At 41.7% G+C, this 17,184-nt stretch overlaps 1 protein-coding gene across 1 annotated transcript in view; it reads left to right on the top strand.

The window, feature by feature from the left end:
• The first annotated feature begins 2,328 nt into the window (after positions 1-2,328).
• TMF1 (TATA element modulatory factor 1) overlaps positions 2,329-17,184 on the top strand; it is a 36,197-nt gene continuing 21,341 nt past the window's right edge. The window contains exons 1-6 of the mRNA XM_074957456.1: positions 2,329-2,493; positions 7,063-8,303; positions 11,330-11,433; positions 11,913-12,039; positions 13,845-13,950; positions 16,865-17,007. Of these exons, the coding sequence (XP_074813557.1) occupies positions 2,352-2,493; positions 7,063-8,303; positions 11,330-11,433; positions 11,913-12,039; positions 13,845-13,950; positions 16,865-17,007 (1,863 nt within the window). The 5' untranslated portion in view covers positions 2,329-2,351. The remainder of the gene's footprint in view (positions 2,494-7,062; positions 8,304-11,329; positions 11,434-11,912; positions 12,040-13,844; positions 13,951-16,864; positions 17,008-17,184) is intronic.

The raw sequence follows: 17,184 nt of genomic DNA, 5'->3' as shown, positions 1-17,184 counted from the left end.
TTTATTTGATACATACCTCCCTTTCTCTTCTTAAAACATTTTCTCCCATCCCAGATTTTAGAGATGTATAAGATATATATTGTTTAGCTTGGATGTTAGGAAAAAAAATTTCACTAGGAGGGTGGTGAAGCCCTGGAATGGGTTACCTAGGGAGGCGGTGGAATCTCCTTCCTTAGAGGTTTTCAAGGTCAGGCTTGACAAAGCCTTGGCTGGGATGATTTAGTTGGGGATTGGTCTAGCTTTGAGCAGGAGTTTGGACTAGGGTCCCTTCCAGCCCTGATATTCTATGATTCTAAGTAGAAAGAACTTGAAGACCATACACACTGAAAACACTGACATGAACATGTCTTGCAAAATATGGTTGCATTTACAACCATTTTAAACATTAAAATTAAAGCTGGCTGAAATATTTTTAAATATGGGACTTAGATGAAAAATTTCCTAAATCTTTACCAGTTTTGATAAGTTGTAGTCAAAGAGAGAGAGAACTATTTTTAGCCATTTGAGTAAATTACTTCGAATAGTATAAAGAAAAGGAGTACTTGTGGCACCTTAGAGACTAACCAATTTATTTGAGCATGAGCTTTCGTGAGCTACAGCTCACTTCATCGGATGCATACTGTGGAAACAAACTCACTGGTACCAGCAGGAGAGTGAGTTTGTGTGTGTGTGTGGGGGGGGGGGGGGCGGAGGGTGAGAAAACCTGGATTTGTGCTGGAAATGGCCCAACTTGATGATCACTTTAGATAAGCTATTACCAGCAGGAGAGTGGGGTGGGAGGAGGTATTGTTTCATGGTCTCTGTGTGTATATAATGTCTTCTGCAGTTTCCACAGTATGCATCCGATGAAGTGAGCTGTAGCTCACGAAAGCTCATGCTCAGATAAATTGGTTAGTCTCTAAGGTGTCACAAGTACTCCTTTTCTTTTTGCGAATACAGATTAATACAGCTGCTACTCTGAAACCTGTCATTCTTAGAACTGACACCTTCTAAAAATTGACACACCTTTCTAAATAAGAAGTAGGTCCAACTTCCCTGCTTTCATGATTCTTATAGTGAATAGACAAAGACCAATTGCCCTCATATGAAAAAATGCCCTTTCTGTACTCCTGATCAAAATAATCAAATATCCTGTCTAAATTTTCCTGGCCCTTTGGAGTTGTATTGCCAATTCCAAGCATTCAAAAATCAGCAGTCAGGCTGCAAAAAACATGCTTTTATTTAAAAAAATAAATAAATTGCCTTTTGGCATTTTGTGTCTGTAGCATACACTTGGTTCAGGTATTTAGATTCTCTCCCCCGTCCCCCGCAAGCACCTGCAGTAGAAGCTTGCCCTTTTTTAAAAGTGAAAGTGAGAGTAGTCACTCCTGTAGGAATCAGAGTGGTATCCGTGTTAGTCTCTGAGGTGCCACAAGGACTCCTTATTGTTTTTGCTGATACAGACTAACAAATTTATTTGGGCATAAGCTTTTGTGGGCTAAAACCCACTTCATCAGATGAAGCTTTTGTGGGCTAAAACCCACTTCAGCATTGCATGCACCTGATGAAGTGGGTTTTAGCCCCTGAAAGCTTATGCCCAAATACATTTGTTAATCTCTCAGATACCCCAAGTATTCCTCGTTGTTTTCCCTGTAGGAATGAGGACGGAAGAAATACACCCAAGGGTGCGATCGCTATCTTGGTATCCTCGCTGCTACCTGCCCCATCCTTGCATCTGCAATTGCCCAGTCATGGCTGGGGGCTGGGTCCTGGAAGATAGGGTGATCAGACAACCAGTGTGAAAAATCAGGACCCTCCCCCCCTCCAGTGCAGGAGACGGGAGGAATAATTGCACGTACAAGACAAAGTCCATAGTAGCGGGAGCTGTGGTCCTTCGTCCTGACCGGGACCAAGGCGGACCTGAGACGATGAGGATTGGGAATGTCTCGCGTGAGCGCGAGGCCGCGACCTTGCCGTCCGCCATGACACATACCCAGGCGGAAGTGAGGCGGGCCCCCGGCTAGGTGAGGGTCCCGAGGCGGAAGTCACTCGAGCTGCAGGAAGGAGTTGTGTTGTGCCGCAGTAACTATGGTGGTGTCATGTGACTCGCAGTCACATGACACCCCCGCACCTGCCGGCTGAGGCGCCGAGTGAGCCTGCGCTGGGTTTGCTGACGAGTTTGCGACGTGGAGGTGCGCCACGTGCGCATGCGCGGGGCCCTCCCTCGGGCTAGGGGTGGGGGAGGTGGTGCCGCCGGCCTTACGCCCGTGGCTGCTGCGCCCCGCGCCCGCCCGCGGATCGAGGGACCCGCGCGCCGCGTTCCCCGCCTGGCCGCGGCGCCCCCGGGCTCCGGGACCGAGCCGGGCGGGGGCATGAGCTGGTTCAACGCCTCCCAGCTCTCGAGCTTCGCCAAGCAGGCGCTGTCGCAGGCCCAGAAATCCATCGACAGGGTGCTGGACATCCAGGCCGAGGAGAGCCCCTGGGCCCAGCCCGTCATCCCCGACCACGGCGGCGGTAGGTGTGTGCGAGCGGCCGCGCCCGGGCCGACCCCGCCGGGCCGCGCCCCCTCAGCGGGGTGTCCGGACCGCGCCCGGGGGTGACCCCGCCGGGCCGCGCCCCCTCAGGGGGGTGACCCCGTTGTCCACTAGTCCCCCGGTGTCTGACCTGGCCAGGGAGCATAAGGCGCCCTCTCTGAGCGCCCTGGGGTAACCCTGCTGTCCCCGGTCCCGTGCTCTGCTGTGCCCATCCCTGTGGTGTCTGACCTGGGCGTGCAGTGCGGGGCGCCATGGAGTAACCCCACTGTTCTCTGGTACCCCGCTTTGCTGTGCCCTTCACCGGGGCGTCTGAAGTGGGCAGGGAGCGCAGGACGACCTCTCTGAGCGCCCTGGAGTAACCCCGCTGTCCCTGGTCCCCTGCTTTGCTGTGCCTGTCACCGGGGCGTCAGAACTAGTCAGGCAGCGCAGGGTGCCCTGGGGTAACCCCACTGTCCCCTGGTCCCCGCTATGCTGTGCCCGTCACCGGGGTGTCTGGACTGGGCAGGCAGTGTGAAGCGCCTTCTCTGAGTGCCCTGGGGTAGCACGTTGACCCATGTGCTACCCATGCACTGCTCTGCCCATCACCTCGGTATCTGAACTGGGAAAACAAGGGTGGGGTGCCTTGTCTGACTGCACTGTGGTGGCACACTCTCCCCAATACCCACATGCTGCTGTGATTATCACCTTGGTATCTGAACTGGGCAGGCAGTTTGGGGAACCCTGTCTGAGTGCATTGGAGCAATGCCTCACTTTTCCCCTTGTACCCAGGTGCTGCTGAGCTCATGGTTGCTCGCAAGGGGCTTGTTGCTGTAGGAGACATAGAAAATGATGTGGTCTCTGCTCTGAGATGCTTACAGTCTAGGCCAGTGGTTTTCAACCTGTGGTCTGTGGACCCTTGGGGGCCTGCAAACTATGTTTAAGGGGTCTGTCATTACCATAGATTTTGAATCTTAGACTTTGGGTATGTGTCTACACTACCCGCTGGATCAGCGGGCAGCGATCGATCCAGCGGGGGTCGATTTATCGCATCTAGTCTAGACGCGATAAATTGATCCCCCGAGCGTTCTTCTGTTGACTCCTGTACTCCACCGCTGCGAGAGGAGCAGGCAGAGTCGACGGGGGAGCGGCAGCAGTCGACTCACACCGTGGTGGGTAGATCTAAGTTTGTTGACTTCAGCTACGTTATTCACATAGCTGAAGTTGCGTAACTTAGATCGATATCTCCTCTCCCACTCACCCAGTGTAGACCAGGGCTATGTCTAAGTTTTCCTAAAGGGTCTGCACTTCCATTTAAAATTTTTCAGGAATGGGAAAAAAAGTTGAAAACCACTGATCTAGGCAGCAGCACAGAGGCAGGTGCTGTGTGAAGGCCAGGTTCTGCCTACCAGTGTTCGCACTTGTAGTGAGTGGTGTCTGAGGACAGAACGTAACCCTCTGGCAGAACCATCTACTGTCATATTTATTGTTGTGGAGGTGTTGAGGAGCCTGCCTTGAAAACAAGGTTTTTTCTGCCTCTTTCACAACTTCTTCTGTATTTTTTTTCCAACACTTTACAGTTATATAACCCCAGTGGAGGTATTCAAAGCTCTTTGCAAACAATTACTTAAGCTTCCTAATATGTTTACCATATTACAGGTGAAGGAAAATAGGCACAAAGAGGCCTAGCGCTTTCCCCAAAGGTGTAAAATGAGGAATTGCTGGAACTGATATTAGTCTTTTTTTCCTCTACTCCAATTGGTGACTGACAGTAATACTCCCAATTTTGAATAATGTTAATATGCTTATGCCTTGAGGATAAACTTTTAATTCATGTACTCGAGAAACTTGTTAATTCATTGTTGCTCAATGAGTATGACAGGTGTGAAGAGAGAAATGTCTAAGGGTATGTCTACACTACCTGTCGGATCGGCAGCCAGTGATCCATCCACCAGGGGTCAATTTATCGCGTCTAGTCTAAACACGATAAATCGACCCCCAAGCGCTCTCCCGTCAACTCCTGTACTCCACTGCCACGAGAGGCGGAGTCGACGGGGGAGCGGCAGTAATCGACTCACCGCGGTGAAGACACCACGGTAAGTCAATCTAAGTACGTTGACTTCAGCTATTTTATTCACGTAGTTAAAGTTGCATAACTTAGATTGACACCCCCCCCCCCACACACACACACCCCCTCCGTGTAGACCAGGGCTAAGTAATATGGTTTCTCCGCCACTCCTTTGTCTAATTCTGATACAGGCATCTTGCCCTTTCCTATCAGTGTTCGGGGGAAGTAGGGAATGACAGCTGTCTGCTGCATCAATCCCTGAAATTCATAGAAATTCAGTGGAGTTTCATGCGGAAGTTAATGCATTTTGTGACAGAATGAACTACTGCACCTTCTTGCCTGCAAACGTCTATTAAAGAAATTAGGTTGTAGAAAGTTTGCCATAGTCTAAATATGATGAGGTGATGTCTGTTTTTCATATAAGGCACAGCATTAATACAGAACTTGAAAGAAAAATTCATCTTAAATTATAGTATTGAGTTTCTTTCTAGGCTATACTTTTCAAGATGAAGAAGTCCTGATATGTGACACTATTTTAAAATTAGGGATGCGGGATGAAGAGACTCAGGAAGCTGTAATGATAGTCAATCAATATCCTTAGTACAAATGTTGTGTATACCTTGAGAATAATATAGCAGTAAAACGGAGATAACAGTATGTTTACGAGGTAGAGTAAACTTGAATCTCGAACAAAGGACAGTTGGAGAGCGTTTTCCGGGCTGATAGTGAAGTATAAACAAAGTTTAATATATAAGCATTTCTAGTAAAAAGCAGTAGCCACCTGTCAGATGGCTTCAATGTAATATAAGTTAAATAGTGGGGGTTTTGTGTGAACAAAGGCTACACAAAACTCAATCCCTTCTTCTTTTAGTATTATACCAAATTATTTTAAAATGTCAATTGTATTTAAGTTTTTTTGATAACAATATGAAATTCATAAGGACATCAGTAAAGGTAATTCAGAGGTCTAGAGCAAACTCTGTGTGGACCAGATAAAAACACATTTTAGTGATTTTGGCTTATTTTTTAAAAATAAGCATATGTATTGTCAAGCTTGCCAGACCTTCAGATGTGCTGAATTACATGCATTTCACACGAAAGGCAATAAGAGTTTTTAGTGCTCAGCACTTTGAAGCCATTAGTGTCTTACCCAAACTTTAAATGTTGATGTTACTAAGTATGATGTAGTCAGTAATGTACTAGTGCAACCATTGATATTGAGTGTTATAACTTACAGATTTTGTATTAGTGTACTATTGCATGCCTTAACTAAATATTTGTTGGGAAATCTCTTTTTACATAAGTCTGAAATAAGTAGTGAGATACCCGGTGGTTTGATTACACGTGAGAAATATCTTGGAAATTATTCTTGAACCCCAAATGTTTTCTGTTCCATATTGTCTTGTCAGTTACTGCATTTATGACACTACTAATATTTAACAATGAAATTCTTCACATCCTACCCAACATATACTAGGCAAAGAACAAAACCGTCCAAACAGAGATTAATATGAGAGATGAGGCTGGGAGGGATGCAGTGGAAGTCCAAGGCAAACAGTTGCAGTACCCTGTCTGCTGCTGTGGGACAGCACTGAGGAGCAGAGTGCAGCTAACTGGATTCTTGTTAGTTTTACTGTTGCCCCACAAGATTGGGCATAGCAACAGTGAAAATAAAGGAATGTCTTGGTTTTACCCTTTCTGAGAAGGTTCGGAACAGTCCCCAAGGCACTGGAGTTGTTTGTCAGCTACCTCAAAAAGTTTGTTCCATTGGTTTGTGTTTGGAAGTTTATTGTCACAACCATAAAGGCTAGAACCTTTTAGTCCTAAATTCTTCAAAATCTGAAAGCTTAGACTGTCTGAGTTGTTAGAATTGGTTTCCCACTTGCCAATGACAGGTAATTTTTTTAAACCCTGATAATTGCATTTCGCTCTTTTGTGCTCTGAGTGAATACTCTAAACTTCAGTGTGTCCAGATCACTGTGACTAGCCTACTCTCACTACAGTAAGCGGGTTATATTCCCTATCCCCTTCATTAGTTTCCTTTCCATCTTGGAAATAGTCCTTTATGATTTTCAAAACTCTGTATGAACCTATTCCACTCTCTCTCTCTCTCTAATACTCACATCCACCTTTTTCAACTGTTTCTCAGATCTTGGTATAACTCTTGTCTGCCTTCCTATCCCCCCATGACTCTCCACAGTTGCTGGGAAGAAGAAAGTCATTTTCATCTGTGTTGCTCTACCTTTCTGGAGTTCCTTCTGTACACTGAATCGTTATGGCTCCTTTAAACTATGACAATTACTTGTAAAAATATAAGGTTGCAATAACAATAAAAGGTACGATAGCTATTTGTATATCTTCTTTCATGCTGTATGTTCAACATCATATAACTTTCTTTGTTCATTTTCTGTATTGTTGCATCTTACAATGCCAGTACTGCAAAACCATAACTTTTATATTTTAGGCGTTTTTCATATGGCTGATTTTCTTTACTTCTTGTTTTAGGAACAAATATCCCAAGTGGAGGATGGGATACTTCTACCTGGGGATTAAACTCAAATATAGAACCTCAAAGTCCGTCAATATCATCACCAACAGCAATTACCAAACCAGTTAGGAGGACAGTGGTGGATGAATCTGAGAATTTCTTCAGTGCCTTTCTCTCTACAACAGATATTCAGAGTATACAGCAGAGTCCAGTGGTGTCTAAACCTCCAACCAAATCACAGCGTCCCAAAGAAGAAGTGAAAAGCACTTTAAAGGAATCTGTATGCAGCAGTCAGCCAGAAACGCTAGTAGAAACTGAGACCGAAGCAAAAGATTCCTCTGCATCTGTGCTAGTGGACTTGGAAAACCTTGATGTTCCCCAGGAAAAACTAGAAGAAAGTTCTGCACTTGAAACTGATGCTAAGCATGAAGAGAATACAAACAAAGGCACTGATGATAAGGTGGCGACTCCAGATCTCAAAGTACCGGAAGTTGCTGTTAATGCGAAATCTAATGCAGGAAATGATGGACCAGGAAGTGCTCCTGACAGCCCTGCACAATCTCTTACTGCAGAGACAAAGGACTTGGGTTTGGAAAGTAAGGAACAGAAAAATGAGGACAGACAAAGCAACACACCATCACCTCCTATTAGCACTTTCTCCTCAGGGACATCCACAACTAGTGATATTGAAGTTTTGGACCATGAAAGTGTAATGAGTGAGAGCTCGGTAAGTTCAAGACAAGAGGCTACAGAGTCAAAATCCAGTCTTCATCTCATGCAAACTTCCTTTCAGCTCTTATCAACATCTGCCTGTGCTGAGTATAATCGTTTAGATGACTTTCAGAAACTGACTGAGAGTTGCAGCTCCTCTGATGCTTTTGAAAGAATTGACTCATTTAGTGTGCAGTCGTTAGACAGCCGAAGTGTAAGTGAAATCAATTCAGATGACGAATTATCAGGCAGAGGTTGTGCTTCAGCATCTCTCACAGTCAGCCCTTTAACAACAAAGACTGAGATGGTTGACCCCATGAAAAATAAATCTAAAGAAGAATTGAATGAGACACTCGTACATGCAGAGGAAACTGAAATGGAGGAAAGTGGGAGAAGTGCGACCCCTGTTAACTCTGAGCAACCAGATGTTTTGATTGCTGCTGTACAAACAGATGAAGGACAGACTGTCAAAGAGGAGGTTCTGATGCACCAGCAAGGTGCTGAAAAGTTGCCTAAAGCGAACTGCGAAAAGGAAGAGCTTTGCAAGGTAACTATAAAATATGTTGCTCAAACATACAACATGCATTCTGTGGGCTAAATTCATCCCAGATTTAAGTGAGTGAAGCTGCATTGATCTTGACCCCTAGGCATTGACTTATATCTGGACCAAATAAGTCCATACTGCATCATTCTGTACTAATGGAAAATTCTTTGATCCTGCATTGTAAGGCTCCATCTGTTCAGAATCCCAGTGAAATCATTAGAGCTTGCGTGGTTGCAAGCATCAGTCTGTGTGGACCTGACTGCAAGACTGGGGCCTTAATGGGTATGTCTACACTGCAGCTGGGAGAGAACCTCCCAGCCTAGGTAGACACTTATGCTAGTGAGGCTTGAGCTAGCATGCTAAAAATAATAGTATGGACATTGTGGCTTGGGTTCTTAAACGCATCTGATCCCTAGGCTTGGGACCCTGAGCCACAACGTCCATACTGCTGTTTTCAGTGCATTGTCTTGAGGCCTACTAGCAAGAATCTGGCTCAGGCTAGGTATACGCTACAGACTTATCTCAGTATAACATCATCACTCAGGGGTGTGAAAAATCCACAGCCCTGAGAGACGCAGTTCTACTGACCTAACCCCTTGTGTAGACAGTGCTATATTGATGGGAGAGCTTCTCCCACTAACATAGCTACCACCTCTCGGGGAGGTGGATTAGTAATACTGACGGGAAAAGCTCTCCTGTTATCATAGTAGCAGCGTCAGTAAAGTGCTACAGCACACCAGTGCAGCTGCACCACTGTAATGCTGTATGTGTAGACAAGCCCTCAATAAGTATTTTTGTCAGGTGTACATACTTCTAGCTGTTTTGTTGTAAATTTGACTGATTATCAGATAAACAGTGAAAGGAGCACCTTGAAAATGTTATGAATTAAAATTATCAGGTATTATCAGTAACCTTTAGTATTTCAACGGTCAATCAATTTGCAGATATAGATATGCAAGCTGTGTAAAACTGATTACCCATAGAATCAGCTTGAAAATATTTTTAATATACTTTCATAGGCGTGTATACATTTGGCTTTGTAATATATAGATTTAGTAGTAACTCATTTTCTGAAATGGGAAACAACTTTGATTAATCAGAAATCATGCTGAAAACATTTTTTCTGCATTATACAGTATCTTAATTTACACAATACATCAGCATTATTTCAGTTTTAAAGCCCTCTCCTCATAGGCTCAGGAACTACGGGGATGGGGTGCTGCACCCCCAGATTTTAAACTGGGCTCGGCTCCAGGCCCTGCATGCGGGTTCCCAGCGCTCCACACCCACCCCCAATTGTGGTCCCAGCCTCTGCCCCCTTTTCCCTGTCCATGTTCCCTGCTCCTGGAGCCACGGCCTTGCTCCTGGCCCCAGTTCTAGGGCATGGGGGGTACAGACAGGGCTGGGGTAAGGCACACAAGGTAAAAAGTTTGGCGACAGTTTTGATGACTTTCATCACCCCCACTCTAAAACATGTTCCGGTGCCACTGCCTCTCCTAGAGAAGTGTTACACCCGAAAGATGCAAATGACCTAGGTTTTGTCACTAGCAGATACTTTAGAAAGACTAGGTAAACTAGGTTTTTAAGGTCAAGGAGAGAAACAGGTTAGTGAGTATTGACTAGAATAAGTGAGTATTGACTAAAATAAGTATAAATTGGATAGCTAACTTAATTAAACAAAAAGGAGAAATGTAGAAAGGAAGCATGGTCCAGCAGACAGGGTACTGGACTGGAAATTCAGAGACTTGGGTTCTATTCCCAGTTCTGCCACTGACCTGCTGTGTGACCTTGTGCAAGACACTTTCCTTCTTTGGGCCTCTTTCCCCTCCCAGCCTTTGTCTATTTTAAATTGTCAGCTCGTCGTGGATAATCTGTTCCTGCAGTGCCTAGCACAATTGGGCCCCAGTCTTGGTTTGGGCCTGTAAGCATAGCAGTAATATTACTATTAATAATAGCAATGGGAAAAAAGTGTCTGAGTTTATGAAGCACCTTTAGTTAATTCACTTTTCAAAGAAAATTAATAAGCATGTTCCTTTTTAATGTCTGTGTAAAATTGTACAGAATTATGATGTAAATGTTGCAGAAAAGTATGCAGTCATGGGCTGTTACATAATTATGTTTAATTAGATAATTGTATAATTATTGACTAGGGAAGACTTTTTGGTTTAGAAACCTGTTATTATTCATGAAATACAGCAGATTTTCAGTTACATTTGACCAAATTAGATTGTGGGACATGATTGGTGCACATACTTTACCTGTTGTTGGAGTTTGACTTGATTTATATTTGTTACACATAGTTTGTAGACGCCATTTGCATTTTGTCATGCCTCTTCTATGGTAAAGTGCCACAAAACTCTGGAATGAGAAGTATAAAGGAGTGCTTAATCATGTACATTTATTTTTTAAAAATCTAGAAAGTGTAGAACCTTGTTTTTCTTGTTTCTTAACTTCATGCTGATGAATGTCTGAGTTTTTGTTTAGTACTTATGGCCAGTAGTTGTAAAATGAAACTTCTGCTCCCTATTGTGAAAACTTAAAACAGCTGTTACAAATGAAGCATTTTGGAAGCAATTACTCTTGCAGTTACATAACATCTTTATCTCTTAGAAACATGAAAAAAGGATTCAAAATTTAGTTGTCAGATGCCACAATTGTAAGCTTTCATCTGCAAGTATATCTGACAAAATAAGCAAATGGGAAAATAGTGGAGACTATTGGTCCTATTTAGCACACTTTACTCAGGCAGAGCTACTATTGAATTTAATGGGACCTTTAGGTGAGCCAGGAATTCCCTTTGTTAAAAGTTTAGAAAAGTAAATAGCTTCAAAAGGTCCAGAGTCTGTTTCTCGTATAATTAGATGTAAAAGCTTACCATTGCCATTCTTGCCATTCTTCATTGACTTTAAAACAAAAGTTCCTAAAAGTATCAAAAGAATTCCAACCTCAAAACACAGCTGAAGAAAAAAAAACCATGCTATTTCCATCATTTAACTCTTTTTGATCTTCATATCTAAAATTTTATTCAGATGATTGATTTGTTAACTGAGAAGCTGGAGAAGAGGGAAACACAATTATTAAGTGTTAGTAAAGAGAAGGCAAGCCTGGAAGAAGCTTACGATAACCTGAAAGAGTAAGTATCAAAATAGCAGCAGTTCTGAATGTAAGCGTTCTGCTTATGAGTGTTAAATTGTGACTTATTGCAACAAAAATGGGGGCTACTTAGGTGTGTGATACAATAAAACAAATATTTTTCATTTGTATTCAAACAGCTGTTTATTTGTGAAGTAGTCATGATTTTTTTTGTTTATTAAATAACTTAATAAACAGTTGTCTTTTACATAGTGTAACTCTTCTTGTACTGCTGCTGTATGTTTACCCATTCATTCGCAGAGCTTGATTAGTGAATAATGTGTTTTCGATGAAATCATTGAAGTGCCAACCTTATGTTGCACTACTTAACTAAATCGTGAAGATCTTCTAAAGACCTGTGTTTCTGATGAGTGTCAATGTTTTGTGTCTTGCTAGTTAAAGTTTATTATAAGAGCTTGTTGAATGCAGTTTGAAATGTCAGCATAACCATTGGACTATTCTAAAATGTCTTAAATCTAGTGAAATGTTTAGAGTGAAAGAAGAGAGCAGTAGCATTTCATCTCTTAAAGAGGAGTTTACTCAGCGAATAGCAGATGCTGAAAAGAAGGTCCAGCTAGCATGCAAAGAGAGAGATGCAGCTAAAAAGGTAATCAACTTCCCAGCTAAATTAGTATTTATAACTCTAAAAAGTCTCAGATTCCCTTAGGAGCAAATCATAAAAATGGAGGTTAGGAAAACATGACATTTATATGAGCCACTGTGAAGTAACCTAGATATCAGTATAAAGGTTTGGGGGTTTTTTTGTGTTGTGTTTTGGTGGGACAGGCGCCACAAGACCTGATAGAGATGTTTTCATGATTTTGTAAAAAAAGAAAAGGGTTTTGGGATTTAAACATTCACTGCTCAAACACTCAAGCATTTTGCTTAGGGTGATCTGTTCAAAGTCATTCTGCAAAAAGTAAATTAAACAGCATAATTGAAAAATATTCTTAAAAATTTCAGATTTAAAAAAATGCTTTATTATAAAACAGTTGTTTTGTCAATGCCCCTATAAATGTGTGGGTTGTACTTCTTTTTAGGAGGCAGTAGAATCCCACATTATCTGATATTCACTTGCATGAATTAAATAGTTCTGGGTTTGTGTTTTTTGCTACTCACAAAGGTTTAAAATAGGATTAATAGATTCATAGATATTAAGGTCAGAAGGGATCATTATGATCATCTAGTCTGACCTCCTGCACAATGCAGGCCACAGAATCTCGCCCACCCACTCCTGCAATAAACCTCTCACCTATGTCTGAGCTATTGAAGTCCTCAAATCATGGTTTAAAGACTTCAAGGTGCAGAGAATCCTCCAGTAAGTGACCCATGCCCCATGATACAGAGGAAGGCGAAAACCCCCCAGGGCCTCTTCCAATCTGCCCTGGAGGAAAATTCCTTCCCCACCCCAAATATGGCGATCAGCTGAACCCTGAGTATGTGGGCAAGGTTCACCAGCCAGATACCCAGGAAAGAATTCTCTGTAGTAACTCAGATCCCGCCCCATCTAACATCCCATCACAGGCCATTGGGCCTATTTACCATGAATAGTTAAAGATCAGTTAATTGCCAAAATCATGTTATCCCATCTTACCATCTCCTCCATAAACTTATCGAGTTTAATCTTGAAGCCAGATAGGTCTTTTGCCCCCACTGCTTCCCTTGGAAGGCTGTTCCAGAACTTCACTCCTCTGATGGTTAGAAACCTTTGTCTAATTTCAAGTCTAAACTCCCTGATGGCCAGTTTATACCCATTTGTTCTTGTGTCCACATTGGTACTGAGCTTAAATAATTCCTCTCCCTCCCTGGTATTTATCCCTCTGATATATTTATAGAGAGCAATCATATCTCCCCCAGGTAAAGGCAAAAGAAAATTCTGGTTGAAAAGAGAAAATAGGGATATTCATAGAGACCACTGTGATCATCTAGTCTAACTTCCTGCTTAATAATACAGGCTATAGAACTCCCCAAAAATAATAGGGTGTCAGTGAACTTATAAAATATACACTTAAGGCTAGTTATCACCTTCTGCATCTTTGAGTTCACACAGTTATTGTTTAGTTCTTGCAAAATAATTTGTTTTCATTCTTTTAACTACAGGTTTATTCTAAAATATAAAGTCTAAAGCAGTAGTTTTCAATCTGAGGTCCGCTGACCCTGGGAGTCCGCAAACTATGTCTAAGATTTCCAAAGGGGTCTGCACTTCCGTTTGCAATTTTTTAGGGGTTTGCAAACGAAAGACAGTTGAAAACCACTGGTCTAAAGCCTTTTTAGGAATCTGAGAAACTATGCTATATTTGGGGCCATATCTATTTTTTCAGTGGATAAAAGCTCCATGTAACTTAACATATGTGTATTTAAAAAAAAGGCTAACATTTATAAATAGTACTAAGAATATTTCCTCCTTTTCAGGAAGTAAAGAATGTTAAAGAAGAATTGGCAACTAGACTAAATTGTAATGAAACAGCTGAACTACTGAAGGAGAAAGATGAACAAATCAAAGGACTAATGCAAGAAGGTAAAGTTGGTAAACGTCTTATAGTAAAGGTATTTTAAAAGTGTCTTAATGCATTTTGTCTTATTTTAGATTTTACATGACAATGTCATATTGTTTCAAATATCCTCTACATGTGGAAAATGTTTAAGCAATGAGTCTCACTCCTATCCATACTTTTTTGACCATCAAAGTGTGGGTATAGCGAACCCCAAATTTGATGAAAGAACTTGGGAATTTCCATCCCCTGTCTCCACGTTCTGATTTGACAGGGAACTCTGTGTAGAAGCCTTGTACAGGTAGATATCGTAAATATTTTGTTCTGTCACAAACAAAATTAGATCAGCAGCATGGGACACATTCATCTACATTAGGAAAATGAGATTTGTCACAGCAGGTGTCAAATTCTCTATCCTCCAGATCCCCTGGAAAAATGTCTAGTACCTTTTGCTTGAATGCGTGTTGGCCTCTGTCAGGTTCACTGTTAGTCTTTCACTGCCCTTGATGGGGTTCAAAGAAGCTATTTTTAGTGACTTAGGGCAAGAGACACAAAAGTTAGGCTGAGAGCTGAATGGAGCTACTTGTAAAGAGCCATTTTCAATGCTGGTGAAGTGCCTTCTCTTGAAAAGTTCCTGGCACTCTTGCTGCTGTTGACAGCATGCGTGTAGCTACTCACCTGTCCCCACCTGCCAGTGTGGATTGATTTAGATTAGTGGTTTAAATCACAAATTTTAATCATGATTTAAATCAGTAAGCAGGAAACCTTGATTTAAATAATTGAATTAAATATTGTTTTGCATTTGTACTTTTTAGTTCGTTTCTTAAAGTTTAATTCTTGTTAGTTGGTGTAACTATTAAAACTTGTTGAATTGCAACCAGATGCAGCCTTTACACTAAAGCTGGTGAAGCCAGGAGGATCCACTATATCTGTACACATTTATTTAAGCAGTTATATAGCTTAACATATGTTTGTTCAGATTCTTTCTTTTTGCTTTTTTTATCGTTAGAAAATGGTGAATGATGCATTTCTTCTTTACTAGGTGATTTTTTTACTTGGGATTTTTGTCAAGCTGCATTTGGATTGAAATTGGAATTCAATTATGTGAATATAAATAACATTTTAAAACCATTTTTATTGACTAAATGAAATTACCTTAATGTGCTGGGTGCATAAGAAGGAAAAACAAGTTTATCAAAACATGTTTTGAATTTAAAACCGATTTATTGAACAAACAAGCACTAACTGTAGATAGTGAAGTGATAGGAAACAATTTGTCAACATGGGCCAGATTCTCAGAGGTATTTAGGTGCCGAAGATGCATATAGGTGCTTAGTGGGATTCTCAAAATTACCTAAGCAGGTTAGGTGCCCAACTCCCACGGTGGGAGTTGGGCTGTGTCTATGCTAGGAATGCTTTACTGGTGTAGGACTACTAGTTTATTATACTGGCCAAGTGCTCCTAGTGTGGATGCAGCTATACCAGCAAAGCTGGGCTTTGAGGTGGTATAGTAAAACCACCCCCATGAACGAAAAAAGCAATACTGGCATAGCTAAGTCTACTTCTGCTGTTACAGCTGTGTTGGTCAGGGATCACACCTCTTCACACTCCTGATCATAGCTATTCTGGCGGCAGAAGTCCCTAGTGTAGACAGGTGTTAGTCTTCAGTTGTATCTGCAAGTGTCCTCCATTCATATGTTGACAGTTCTTGATAGTTTGTTCATACCAACCCTGACACATTTCTGCAGTATGCACTGACTCCTTCCGTTTGGGAGTGATGTGTAGTTTGTATATCAGTTAATTTATTTTATCTATCCACAACATAGCGAAACAGTGATAATTCATATCAAAGTGTGGCCTAGTGGATAGAGTATAGGACTGTGACTTGGGACTCTTTGAGTTCAAATCCTGGCTGTGTTGACTTAGTCACTTGATGCCCTATAGTGAAATACTATTAGGGGTTATGTATTCATTCACATAAATAATTGTATGCTGACTTCATGTAAAAAAAACCCCAACCCACTAAACTAAAAAATGTGTATTTTATAGAGTAAGGGGACTAAGGCCTGGTCTGCACTACAGAGTTAGGTTGATGTAAGGCAACTTAACGTCGATCTAACTCTCTAAGTGTCTACACTAAAATGTTGCTTCTGCTGATGTGACTCGCCCACTACACAAACTTAACTCCACTTCCACAAGAGGGGTAGAGTCAATGTAGATGTAGTTAGGTCAACACATTTTCAGTGTAGATACTGCATTGCTTACGTTGACTGTTGCTGCCTTTCAGAAGCCATCCCACCCTGACAGTTAAGTCGGTGCAAGTACTCCTGGTGAGGATGCGCACTGTTGACAGAGGGAGTGTAGTATGGACATGAAAAAGCAATTTAATAACTGTGGTGGCAGTCAGCATAATTTTGTACTGTAGACATACCTTAAGAGGGAAGTTTTCAGGCATTGTGCCATCACCACGCCTGTTCCAATGGGATTGGAGGAATGATGACTATACGTTTAAGATGGCCAGAATCCACTGACAATAGAAAACATTATAAGCCTGCCATGTCAGTAGCAGTGTAAAAATACTATAGGTTGAAGTGATTGGGAGAGAAGAAAATAAGCAGCTTTAGCACTGATTCACTGTTAGCTTAATACTGGAATAATAGACGATTTATGTAGATTCCAATGTCTTTTTATAGTAAATAATGTAGTCCATATGGCAGTTGCATTAATTATCCTTAATATAGCACAGTGTAACATGCAGATACTATGGCAGTAGGTGCTATACGGTGCCCTAATATTTGAAATTAAGCACGATAGAGAAGTCAATGTAAAATCATATTTCTTGGTGATACTGTTACTCCTTAGAGAAAACAAATCTTGCACTACATTGGATGATGGAAGGGCATGCTAATACTTAACTTCATACACATTTTTCTTTTAAAGGAGAAAAGCTTTCAAAACAGCAACTACACAATTCCAACATCATTAAGAAGTTAAGAATGAAGGAGAAGGAAAATGAAAATACTAATACAAAACAGAGCAAAAAGATTAAGGAGTTAGAAGAGGAGTTGCAGCATTTAAAACAGGTTAGATATATTTGCAGTCACATTCTGTAAATCACTTTATTCTGATATTGGTTCCTTTAACTCTGACTATAGAAGGTAGTCTTTTTGAGAGGTTTCATAATAGCTTTTGTTCCCTTGTACTTCATTGTGGTTTGGAGATCGTGGTCCCTCTTCTGATTCTCAGTAGCTTGGGGCATA

Source organism: Natator depressus, chromosome 7 (assembly GCF_965152275.1).
Source record: "Natator depressus isolate rNatDep1 chromosome 7, rNatDep2.hap1, whole genome shotgun sequence".
In the NCBI taxonomy this organism is placed as follows: domain Eukaryota; kingdom Metazoa; phylum Chordata; order Testudines; family Cheloniidae; genus Natator; species Natator depressus.
Note: the sequence above shows the minus strand (reverse complement) of the source record. Positions and strands in the feature narration are given on the sequence as shown.